General features: G+C 37.5%; 1 protein-coding gene across 5 annotated transcripts in view; it reads right to left on the bottom strand.

Annotated features, from left to right (window-relative positions):
• The window catches only part of KAT2B (lysine acetyltransferase 2B), a 62218-nt gene continuing 48762 nt past the window's right edge, over positions 1–13456 (bottom strand). For 2 of the 5 annotated variants that reach the window (XM_039522113.1, XM_039522110.1), the window contains exons 14-18: positions 10776–10890; positions 10017–10053; positions 9703–9766; positions 9521–9605; positions 2–2357 (exon numbers count right to left, since the gene is read on the bottom strand). In XM_039522113.1, the coding sequence (XP_039378047.1) occupies positions 2164–2357; positions 9521–9605; positions 9703–9766; positions 10017–10053; positions 10776–10890 (495 nt within the window). In that variant the 3' untranslated portion in view covers positions 2–2163. Of the gene's footprint in view, positions 2358–9520; positions 9606–9702; positions 9767–10016; positions 10054–10775; positions 10891–13456 lie in introns of all 5 variants that reach the window. The other 3 variants (XM_039522112.1, XM_039522111.1, XM_039522114.1) reach the window with 3 other exon arrangements.

Raw genomic sequence — 13456 nt, 5'->3', positions numbered from 1 at the left:
CATGAATGTTTCAGCTTGAATAGTGCATATACTGTATTTGCAGACTTATTGGAATTTTCATCGCTCTTCATGAAGCAGGGCCCAACTCTGCAGATTTTACACTTCAAATTAATTCATTGGCCTGCAGTGTTAACTTTAGAGCAGCTACCACAGTGCAACTTGGTAGATAAACGAATTGCATAGCTGGGCCTTGTAAATCTCTGTTCAATACAAGAAAATATAAACCGCTTCAGTGTGTTTTTTTTAAATTTGAGAACTAATAAAATATTGTCTTCAAAGCAGTCATCTATTGAAATAAGAGACCAAAATAATTAGGTTTTATGTGTGTGTGTGTGTGTGTGTGTGTGTGTGTGTGTATATATAATTTAAAACTATTCTGTACCAGTACAATATATTAATTTTACAAATGTAAAATTTATCAGCTGTTAAAGCATTTGCAAAACCACACATCCTACTGTAGCTTTATTGCACAATATCTATGAAAATATTAATTTTTAAATTAGAAAACAAATGCTTTCAATATAGAAGAGACAATCTGATTTAAAGACAGTAAGAAAATCTACTCAGAAAATAACAAACTTTCACAGGATACCAAGCTCAACCAGGTGCATCTGTAGGCCCAGTTTACAATATAATTTATAGTCAGTAATGGATACTTTAATACAGTTCTAGTATTGTACCTTTATAGTTACAAATCTAAATGTAATTCAGACTGGTTTCAGATATTAAGCATTGAGGCAATTCTAATGTTAACATTTTGAATACCTTTAGTACCACAATAGCTACTTCCAACTAATTTCATCTACTTGTTGAATAGAATTGTGATTTAACACTGCACAGGTATTTTGCAAGAATATGTTTCGTCACAACTCAGTTATTTTCAACCTGATAACTACTCAACTTTACCATGTAATACCTGTACATATAAAAACACCAAGTTAAAGCTGAGGCTTCACAAAACCAGTTTATAAATTTAAATTATAAAATTAATGTCAAGTGACAATTTCTTTTTTGGCCTGTATTAATGTCTCTCTCTCTATTAGTAAGGTCAGAGTACCTCCTATATGTAGTGTAAGCAGTAGTACACAGAAGTGCTTGATTTGATACCTAAAGATGTATTAACATGAGCTGTGTAACTTTTTAAATATACTTCTGGGTCTAAATATTCTAATCACCATAATTAATAAAATGTTTACAGTAGAACTTGGTAGAAAATCTAGTTTACCACATAGGCAAATACATAAACTAGAGGCTGTGATATGGTAACATTTTTGTATGTACTTAAGGAACAGTCTTCATGATCTGTGTCCAGAACTAAAGAAGTATCAATTAAATGACCAGGAAATGGAACGATTCACTGAAGTACATCAAAAACATCCCTACTAAAGTAAAGTATGTAACTATAGTATATGCCTACCACACTTTTTGAGTTATTTGGGGAACTTATGTCCTGCATAAGCAAAGTCAATATGATTTTTTTTTAAATAGTGGTTATGAAATCACAAGTTATTTGCAAGTAGATATTTATCAAAAACAAAATCCATAGAAAAGTTTGCATCTATGTAGGATTTTTTCCTAAAGATTCAAAGCACTTCCTTTCCAGAATAAGTTGCTTTTCTCTCATAGTGTCTCAACTAGCTGACTGTTTCTTTTAAAAAATAATATATATATATATAAAGGACTCTACAATGAAACGTAGAGACAAAACATATTTCAGTGCCTCTTAAATTGTAATTTTCCCTTAATGTTTTGTTTTTACTGGAAAAAAAATAAAACTTCTTCAAATATATACTGCATTAGATAAGCTAAAACATTCATTGTATGGGAATTTCTGATTTCAAATCCCCAAACATGTGCAAATTCCCATATGAAAGTTTTGGAGATATCCAATAAAAAGCCTATTCTTGACCATACTGCAAATATGTATGCAAAAGAAGTTTTAAAGTAATGTTAAATACATTATAAAGCTTCATTTTAATAAAATAAACATTTTCTGTAACTTCAGTATAATACGTTTGCAAAACTGAAAGGGTTTTTAAAAGTGCTAGTTAAAATACACATAGGTTTTTTTGAACATACATGTATTAAGTCCCAAATCTACATGAAGGTGAATAGCATACTGTGCCTATAAGTTAGGCATACTGATTCGTTGAAAAACAACTGTCACTTGTCAATTAATCCAGCTTCTTTAATTTTTGTGTAGAAGAATTTCTCCAATATATTGGCACATTTGTAGTATTCACTCTCAGGGGGGTTGTACTCTCTGCAATTTGTAAAGACCCGCTGCAAGTCTGCCATGAATAATTTCTTAGACACGTAGTACCTATTCTTGAGTCGTTCACTCATGGTTTTCAGATCTGTACAGGAAAAAAAAGATTAGCAATCTGATTCCTATAATACTAAAGACAGAGTGCTTCGGATACACAATCTTTGCCATCAACTCATTTTTTTAAATGGAAAATTACTAATTCTTAATTACTTTTATTCCCTTAGGGCCTGATCCTGCTCTCACTGAAGTCAATAGCAAAACTGAACAGTAGTGCAGGATCAAGCCCTATGTCACATAAGCATCTTTGCCGCTAACAATGAATGCAATTCTGCAGCACCTAAAATGTCTCAATTTAAAGGTTAAGGCATACTTGCTGTTCTCCTGATACTTTTGTTTGTCTCTATAAGGCTCTGATCCTATAAGGCGGTGAGTCTCCTCAACCTCAGAAGTTGAGCTCACCACCTTGAAGGATGAGGCCCTAGAGTATGTGAATAAAAAGTTCAAACTGTCATGTAATTTCTAGCTATCTGCATTAACAAAAACAGCATCAGGTTAATCAACATATGCCATTCAGTTTGAATACAGCAAAGAATGCACATCTCTCTATTACATGTGGTAAGTAAAAGTGCATGAAAGTAATATACTATGCACAGAGTAAATCACTAACACTATTTTAATTAAGAGGAAAACCAAGTAAAATATACAGGGTTTTTATGAAACAAGATTTCTGTTTTTCAGCAATCTAAGCAAGTGTGTTTTACTGTCTATTGTTCAGCAGCTTTGAAACAAAGTGATGAAAGTCCTCCACTATTTTTGCTCACAAAACACATCAATGAACTCAACACACATCTAGACCTTACAATCCATAGTTCTACACTAGGTCTTGTTAAAACCTTGTTTCTATTTTGGAGGTGCTAGTACTGGATATAAAAATCCTGAGGTAATGACATGCTTTCTATGTGCATTGGCATAACCACATAGCCAGAATGCTTTTCCAGTTCACAGCTATATCATAGCAGTGCTGGAGCCCAGGCTCTAGAAACATGAAAGAAAAAAAATATATATTTTAATAAAATATTTAATCAGTGCACCAGAAAAATCTTAACTCATTGCCAAGGAGAACACACAATCCACTGCTCGCAGCGGAGATACTGGCACATTCACTGTAAAGCCATGAGATCCCTAAAGAAGAATGCACAGCTCCAAAAATGACATTCGTGACTCCGTTACAGTGGAGTGATAGAATCAGACCCTGCAGAAATAAAGATACTATGAGCTTTTTTCACCCATCCTTCTGCCATTGATCTGCCAAAAAAGATGATTCCCCAGACAAGAGACAAGCCCTCCATAAATTACGACTAACATGAAATTTTTTCAGAAAAGAAGAATAGGTACGCTGAGTACCCACAAATAGCCTGGAAATCTTAGCTGCATAATTCTGCCATTTGCTAGTCTTGTTGCACAGCATTCTACAATAGAAAACAGCTAACAGACACTCATGCTTCCACCTATGAATAGCAATGAGGCAAAAAACTTAGTAACAGCTACTATAAAGGCAAAGGCTTATCCACTTTCTGTCATTTTGTACCTCCAACAATCTGAAACACTGCATTTATCTAGCACCTAACAACTGTGGGCTTTCTGTCCTGTGCTCATTTTGGGGGCCAATTCTTGAGATCCCAACTCAGTTCTCACAAAGGCAGGCTCCTACTGACTTTAGCAGGATGTAAATCAACCATACAGGTAAGTAAACTATTTGTCTCTCTGACAGTAATCCACTTTCGTCTCCGTTTTTACCATTGTTTTCTTCATTAAATGAGTAAATCTGATCAAAAATCATTAATTAATGGACATCTTCCATATATTAAAAATGGGTAAAGTCATTAAAACACTGGTTCTTTATCTGAGTATACAGTCAACGTTTTCATCCCAATTCCTCAGAGGGTTTTTTCCTCCCAATTAGGTATAACAGCATTTGTACAGTCTGCGTGTAACAAACACAAAGCAACCACTGAGCTATTTCATGTCTCTTTCTGGAGCAATCCACAAATAACTAAAGCACACATCGGTTTAGGGAGAAGTTTCAAAATGTTGCTAAACTTGATTTGTAAACTCCTTGTTCTGTATGTTTTATTTAGTTGAATATAATGACATATCCACCTAAATAAAACATAAATCAAGGAGAAAAGAGAGAGAGGAATAAAAATTCCTGACACAGACTTCCTGGCTGCAAAAGAATCTCTGCTGAATCTCTATTTTAATTTTTACAAAATGCATTATTAAATCAATGGCACAAACGTATTTAGATTGTAGAAAAAATTAATGTAGACACGTGTGAACAATACACACACACACCCCCTACACAAATTAGGTGTACCTTTCAGATTTCTGTCAAATTGCTATTTTGCCACAGTTCTGCCTATGTCAAAACAGAGCTGCATAGCATTTTAAAGTTCCAGCTAGATCCCCAACGGCCCTTAAATCTAGTTTGTGAAGGAAGACCATGAATGTTATTGGCAGTGGGGAAAATACCAGTAGGATGATGTCAGACCTCAGCTTTCTACTACTGGAAAGGAACTCACATAAGGAAAAACCACTTTCTTAGTGGCAAATGTAGCGTAAGAAAAAAGAGAAAAACAGCCACTAGAATGTGTAAGTCATTGATTCTAGAAGCCAAAGCCACGGTCAAAAGTAATAAAACATTTTATGCAAGTCAATTCTACCAGTGACCCCAAATTTACAAGCAGATACTGTGCACAATAAGTAGGAATATGCAAAAATGTAACACAAAAGTATGCCAACTATGTTCGTTACACCAAACTGAGGACATTTCAGCATGTAAACGGGTACGTGAGGGTGGGAAGGGAACTGAAGCATGAAAGCAATGTGTTACCACCACAGAAGTTTGGAGCAGTGTTAGGGCTCTTTTCTGGGCCTTGAATGAAGTACACGTCTTTGGAGAAATGAAGGGAACACCATGTTTCTTACATGGAATATTGGCAGCACTGAACCTTGAGTTCACAAAAACTAGGAATCTAGTATACACCAGCTGCATACAAGTCAAGCCTTTCCCACCCTGGAGACTCAGACCTTGTCAGACAAAAGTTGAACTGATTTATCAGTAAATGTGTTTAGAAACCGATTTAGTTAGATTAATGTAATCCCCTTCTGAGGGCACTCTTAAATCAGATTAAGAGTACCCTCTATCGATTTAGCTAAAGTTGATTGCTTGCTGACATTAGCTTAGGTTATGTCTACACTTAAACCATTACAGAAGAACAGCTGCAGCAGTGCTGTGTAGCCACTCACATCAGCAAACAGTGGGGTTCTCCTGTCACTGTTGTTAATCCACATTCCCGAGAGGTAGCAGCTGGGTGAACGAAAGAATACTTCAGTTGACCTAGCGCTGTCTACACTGGGAGTTAGGTTGACTTAACTACATTGCTCAGGGGTGTGTATTTTTCACACCCGAGTGACGTAGTTAGGTCGACTTAACTTTTTTGTGTGGACCTGGCCTAAGACTACATATGACACTCTTAAGCCAATTTAAGAGGATCTAACACATGGCCTTGGCATTGATGTAGCTAAATCTGTCTAAACTGATTTAGTTGAATCAGCGCAACTTGTGTGTGCAGGCCCGGCCATAGCACTGTGAAATGTAGGCCTCAAGCTAATTTCATGCTCAGCTCACATGGGGATGATTTGTACCTTTAGGATTCAGACTGATTTGGGGAAAAACATAAATGGTATTAATTCTACAAAGGATGCATATAGAAAAAGATTAACAGGTTGTACCAGTTTAACCATAACGTTCTTGTCTTATGAAATTAAACAGCATAATCTAGCTCCAACAGTTGTGTAGACTCTTCCCATTCATCTGACAGGGAAGTTATCATCAAAGCCTAGCTATGGCCAGGAAAACTAGAAGTGTCTTCCATTTAATCATGCACCCTGGACTACCATAGGTGAACAGGAAAAAAAAAATCACATGAACTAAGAAGGCACCATTTAGACATGATAAAGTTTAGAAAAATAAGTAGCTGCAAAAGCACTCGGAATATCAGTGGAAACCAGATAAACCCAGGCTAGTTATCTATCTTTGGGACTACTTTCAGAGAAAATCTGCCTTTGGATGTAGTCAGAAAACCTATGGCTATACACCCATAAAATGTGTTGCAATTTAGGCTGCACAGGAACTTTTTAAAAATAAAACATTATTATGGGTGTTTTATGTTTGATAACGCAAGGACGGAGAAATCTGGCAAAACACATTCATCCCACACAAGAAAAACACAAAGCTGAGGGCTGTTTATCTTTTATCATTGTTGATATGTTCGATCACATGATTTTTTTTAAAGTGTCAGATATTGGCAGTCAGGAGGAGGACAATACAATGTGCAGGCTCACAAATCAAAAACTCTGAGCTTTCGGTTGTTTGGTGTTGGATGATCTAGTTGAGAAGATAAACTTATCTTCACCTTAAAATGAAGGCTGACACAGATTGTTTGTTTATTTTAGCCACAGCATGGAACATTTTAAAAAATGAAGGATAATATTTATATTTGGGGCTTGCCAATCCAGGCAGTAAGTGTTCTTTATAATCATAAAACTGTCTGAGTAAATGGTAGCCTAAACTCTGTGCACAAAGCAGGTTCTTAATATTCAGCCATATGGCAATATGGCATTCTTTTTGTTCACTGGTAGAGAAGAGAAAATGAAATACCTTTGCTTTAAGAGGATACTGGAAGGTGATTATTATTTTATTGAAACACATATACTTCCTATATGGCAAGGATTAGTTACGTACAATAATCATTAAGGCAGATTGGTGGGTATGCTCCTAGTAACTAATTGAGGACCCCACAGAAAAGCTAGGTATTGCCATCTCTACTCTTTAGAATGACCACACCACACCTTAAGCCTGTGGTGGCAGGGGCATTGTCTGGCTTTCTGGGGGAAGCACTATACCTTTTTAAGGGCAGAGGCATGGACGCTGCTGCAGATTCAGAGCAGGTTAGCCTGGGCACGCTGACTCATCCCCCGCAGGTGACCAGAAGAGGGGGGAAGAGTACATAGATGCAAGCCTACCAGGAAAAGCTCTCTTTTATCTGGATCAGGCAGAGCAGCACCCACCCTCCCAGCCATAAAAGTGGTGAAATACCAAGTTTGGTTAGGATCTATTGTGGGCAGGGGAGGGCTGGGAAAGAATTTTTTCCTCACCTCCAGATTGGCCAAGACAGAGTGTGTGTGTTGGGGGGGGGGAGGGTTCACTTTCCCCACAGCACATTTTTTGGGGAGAGGGGAGGCTTAGGGTTGAAGCGAGCATAGAACAGGAGTTAGGCTGTGATGTTGCAATTCATTCTGTAAGCTTGGGGCGAATGTCCAGGGCACATACTCTGCAGGGAGGGAATACAGTGATCAGATCTATGGTTTTCAAAAGGATTTGAAGGAGGTGTTTGTTAAAGGAGCGGAAACGGGGGTGGAGCAGAAGGGAAGAAGCCCATGATTGGCATGGCAGGGAGCCAACACCTCCAACCCTTATAGCCCACTTTAACCCTCATTCGAGGTGGGAGGATGGTAAGGACCGAGCAGCCAGCTGGCTGGGGACCAGTATGAAAGGTGGGGGGGGTCTGACGGAAGCCCTCCTCCCCCACCCTATGTAGATATTAAAATGGTCATAGAGTTACCTGCACTATACACTTTTATTTGCTGGGTGCACCTAGCCACTTAATAATAAAGTTGCAGCCTAAATTAAACCACATCCAGCGTTTCCTGTCCTTTCGGTGTAGCCAAACAGAGGGCTTTCTATGCCCTACAGACTGATTCACAGAGATACCAAGTGGTCTCAATGAAGTTGTGTTCTGTTCTCCGATCACAAGAGAAAATGCCAGGACTGGAAGCAGTAAGAGAGGGAGGAACGATTGGTAAGGCATTGAATGCAGGGTTTGATTCAGTTGGAATCAACTGAATTTGCTTAGTTGTAAATCACTATCTAGGATTTACAGCATAGCAGCCAAAGGCAGAGTAAAAATTCAATTTTTTTCTCATTAACAGTTGTGTTGCAATAGAAGCATGAACGATAGCTGGGCCACAACAAATGCACACACTGATTTTCAAGATCTCAAAATAAAAATGTTGTAAGACTGGTTATGATAATTAGCACATGTGCTGAGCTTAAACTGAAACAAGCACTTGATTTAAATTACAAGTTAAATGAGTGAGGAGGAGGGGTGGACAGGAGGGCAGGACATAGTTGGGGCCAAGTCAAGAGACCATCACTCTGTTGCCCTTCCTGCTGACCAGAAAGTGCAGGGGGGGAGGGGGATATTTATACCCAGCCAGTCGCAGAGAAGCCCTCTTTTATGGTGGGTTGGGTTTTTTGCCTTCCCCACAGCAGGTCTGGGGCACAGGAGGTAGTTATAATGTTGCAACCTGGTACATAAAACTTGCAGCAGATGTCCAGTGCAGGTAATCAGTATGGAAGGGACACAGTTACTGGATAAAATGGACTAGAAAAGGGTTTGAAGGAAAGCATCCCTGAAGGGGGTTTGAGGCTCCTTTGTCTTGCATGTCTTGACCTCCCTCCTTTCATAACTCCCTTTCACCTCAGGTGAGGGGAGAGTGGAGAGGTCCCAGCAGCATGATGCCTGGGACCAGACTGGATATTATGTGGAAGCGACTAAGGAAAGAATGAGTGCACTGTACAATTTACTGCCGGGTACTCCCAGATATTTCAAAGTTTTGGCCTAATGGAACCACACCCATTGCTTCCTGTCTGTCTTCCAGCACAGCCAGGCAAAAGGACTAGCCTTCTGAGTCACTTAGGTGAGTCTGGAAATTTTGTCTCCGGGTTTTTTAACAAGTTAGATAGAAATATACAACAAAATATGCAATGGCAAATTACCCTTCATGTGAGATCATATCTTCACAGGTTTCTTAACCCATACAGTAAGCTAAAAGGTGCTGGGATAGACCCGGTTAAGAGGTTGCTGGGATCCTCTCAGGTACTGTAATATTTTGTGTTTTCTTACAGGAGTACATAATATAGATGCTTCACTGAGGTTACAAGCTATTCATACATTTCAACAGCTAGCAATATATTTTTGCCACTGCTGAGTTGCAAACTATCGCACTGCAAGCTATACATTAGAAAATGTTTGTAACAATAAATCTTGATGATTATACTTGTCTCACATGTCTCCAGCTAGAGAGATCTTTAAGTTTATACTTTAAAAATGTTAATGGCATTACCCATGGGAAACCTTATAACTTCATAATATCCAGGAGCTTCTGTTCTCTTCACAGGTTCCATGAAGGGCCAAGCGCTTTGATGGCTCTTTGGTAAAGAAAAAAGTAAGGTATCTAATATGGAAACTCCATATTGGAAATCATTTCAAAATCTTTAAAGTAGGTAAACTAAAACTAATACCCACCTTCACCTGCTGCAGGATGGTTTTTAATGTGCTGTAAAGCTGATCTGGATCTTTGGGTTCTTTACTTGAAAGAAAATATTAACAAAGAAGATAAGCTTTATCTCTTATGTTCATTTTCTACAATGCTACACCTTACATCAGAGCAACTCGCAAATTTAAAACATTTTATCATTAATGGAAAAATAAGACCCAAGAGCTATTCTACAGCAGATTCCTTATCTCAGTTTTGTGATAGATGGAAAGAAATATTTCAAAGTTACTCAGTTTAGAGACGTTTGTTCTCAAAGGATTCCCTTTGTCCAAGCAGTACTTACCCTCTCTCTTTTCCACTTGGTTTCCAGCCAGTCTCTCCTGCACACCAACAAAAATAAACATTACATAAGAACTACTTCAGGTTGAAAGTTAATATGAATCTAAAAAGTTAATAAAATTATAGTACTCCCTCAATAAAAAGCTTTCTAAAGACTAATCCTAATAAAACTACAGCACTCTAGCTCCCACCCCATCTAATTTCCTACATACCATACTCGAGTATACTGTAACATGCTCTACAAGGAATGCACTGCTTTTTAAAAATTCTTTACCATCTTTTATCATTACATCCAGCCTCTTCTATGTAAAGAAAATAGATGTAAAAATGATTCAACACAATAATTTCCTATGGACATAAAATATATTACACAGACAACTGAAAAAATAATTGGTTGTAGCTTTGTTGTGCCCTGATTCAAATAAGTATCTTTTTAACACAGAACTGTACTGCGGTCTAGGATTGTAGACGTAAGATGGACTCAGAGGGAAAATGCCATCTGCACTGTGAAGCAAAACAAAGGGGGCAGAATTAAATAAATGTCTGTAGAGAAGCATTACACTAGAATACCTTAGGGAAGTTTCTAAGCCAGAAGTGAATAATGGTACTAGAAACAGATCCAGCCTGTCTTATATCAGATTAACAAACCTAGATAATTGAATCCTATTAAAAAGACAATACTTGGCAAACTCAAATTTCTCTAATCTTGGGCCTTGGCTGTTTTGATGTAGCTCCGCATTAATAAAGAGAGGTTGGTACATACTAATTCCAGGAATGCTTTCTATAGGAATCTGTCGTACTCCATCTTTGAAGCAGGAAAGGCCAGGATAGACTTTTCGAATCTGCGCTTGTTTTCTTTCGATCAGCTTTTTAATGATCTGTAATAATATTGCAGAAAAGGCGGGGGAGACAGTTTTAGTTTTGATAGTCAAGGAAAGTAGTTGACTGGCTCAAAGGCAAAGTGGTAGGACATTAAAGAAAACTGTGGCCGTGAGAAACATAACAGGACCCTGATCTCACAGAGTCCCATTGAAATCAGTGAGCATTTTGAGTGCATAAAGAACACAGGATTGACCCCGTCAACAAATGTTTTACTAAATGAGAATACTGTTTATACTCCAGATTTTAGAAAAACCTGTTCCATTTCAAAATCTCAAACTGTGGAAGGTGCTTCTATGTTAATGAGAGCTGCCATTTTATTCATGTCCTCCCCTCCCCGCAAGGAAGTCCAGATTGATTATATAGATTGAGATACAAATTCAGTTCAAAATCTGAATGCATAAAAAGTCAGAAACTGACCCAATTGGAAGATAAATTCTATTATTTTCCCTTTGGTTACCTCAGTTCTAAGTAATTTGGTTTTCTGCTCTTGATGTACATTAAAATGCTTAGCTACGCTTTTTCTCTCAAACACGTCATTGTCAAGATGACTGCTTCCTGTTTAATTGGTCTTTTATACATTTATGACACTTAATATTGGTTATTTACTTATCTTTTTAATTAGTTGGAAATCACAATATCTTTTACATTACAATAGTTTTCCTTTAATAATGGGGGGAGAGAATTTTCTTCCAAAACAAAACCACCAGCACCACCCTCCCTTCCCCCGGGATTTCTAAAGACTCATCCTTCACTACTTTTCTCTCAAAAAAATTCAAATTTTTGACACACCTGATAAAATGGCAAAGAACTACAGTACGGGCTACACCAGAGGCTTAGACCACCTGCATGTTGCAAAACCAAGTTAGAAGGAAGTGGTGATATCCTCACACTCCACCCACAATCCCAGAATTACTGGATGTTACAGAAGAAATGAATGGTGGAATAGTTAATGTTGACATTTAAGTCATGTTAATTAGACTTCAAAGACAACAAGTCATCAAGGTGATTTGGGATTTTTCATACCTCCCAGAACTATTGTTTTTCGTTTATTTACAGACTACGCCAGACAGCAGTGTGTTGGTTCACATTCAGAACTTTCTTCTTTGCAGCCACAGGAGTATAACCCAATTCTTTAAATGGATGCTTAAATTCTGTACAAGCTGATAGAACTAGAAAAATCTGGATATGGAGCATTTCAAACTATTTCAAACTGAGACACTTCAACTTCCTTTGAAACATTTTAAACAAAGGTGAGTAGTGAAAAACACACAAAACAACTAAGCAACCAGAGCTGGGGTAAAATTTTCAAAAGAACTTAAATGACGCAAGTGTCTAAGTCACCTTTGAAAATAGGCTTAAGGGTGATTAACGGCTTGTCTACACACAAAAGTTGTATGCTTTAACAATACTGGTATAGATAAAGTAGTACAACTCCTGTAGTATGGCTACAATTATACCAGTATGAAGGTGCTTATACTGGAATAGTTTATTCCCATGTAGGAAGGGGAATAAACTATTCTGGCATGAGGCGTCTTTATACCATTGTAACTGCACTCACACCAGAGATGTTCAAGCATAACTACTCTGGGGGGGGGGAAAAGATCACACCTCTATCAGAAATCAGTACAAAATCTGTGTGCAGATCAGGTCACTTTTGAAAATGGTATTTAGGAGATTTTGAAAATTTTATCCTTGGGCTCAATTTTCTGAGGGCAGAAAAAAAAGCATATAACCTACAGACACCTAAATTGAGAAGAAATCAGAAATTTCATCTGGCTGCCTGATTAGCTCAAAAATGTGCTTTGCAAGACACCGCATATATGTCAAATTCAAGCTGCCCTGAGATTCTGAAAGTTAGCTACTGCGCAGAAGAACTTTTTGCTCAGAAGGGCAAAACATGAGAGAAATCTAAATAGATACAGGTAGTTCAATGTCACGAAATATACTACCACAACCAGATGGGATGACTACAGTTATTCACATTATCTTTCCTTAAACTTAAATACACACATAAAGGAAGAAACAACGGTAAGGAAAAAACTATGATGTTTTCATGATTTAGATCTTAAATTTCCATTCATTTTGATCTATTATAGCTATATTACAAGCTTTAGTACTTGAAGAATCCCCAAATTAGCTATTAAGTACATATGAAACTTTAGTCAATTTTAGATTCTCGGACATCATTTAGAAACCAATGTGCTCAGGAAGACTGAATTTTTTACAAAAAGTTGTTTTACTTGGCATCAACTGTAGAAAGTAAAAGGAAGTGAGACAGAATGTGTGTGAGATTTAATACACACAGGCATCAGGAGAGATTTAAAAAAAAATTAAGGCTAGAATCAGTTGTTTTGACTCTCTGTTCTCTAAGAACAGACTGCATCTTCCATTCAGCTTTTAAAATAATTCTGCCTTTGAGGTAATGCAATTAATAGCAACTGGAACTTGGAAGGCTAATATGGGAAACAGCTTCTGTCAAACAGCAGGCTGTTGTTCAGTCAGGATGTTCTCCTTTTAAAAAGAAATGGCTACTTGACACAAAGGCTATTTTACAAAATAAAA

The sequence above is a fragment of the Mauremys reevesii genome, linkage group 2 (assembly GCF_016161935.1).
Source record: "Mauremys reevesii isolate NIE-2019 linkage group 2, ASM1616193v1, whole genome shotgun sequence".
Taxonomy (NCBI): domain Eukaryota; kingdom Metazoa; phylum Chordata; order Testudines; family Geoemydidae; genus Mauremys; species Mauremys reevesii.
Note: the sequence above shows the minus strand (reverse complement) of the source record. Positions and strands in the feature narration are given on the sequence as shown.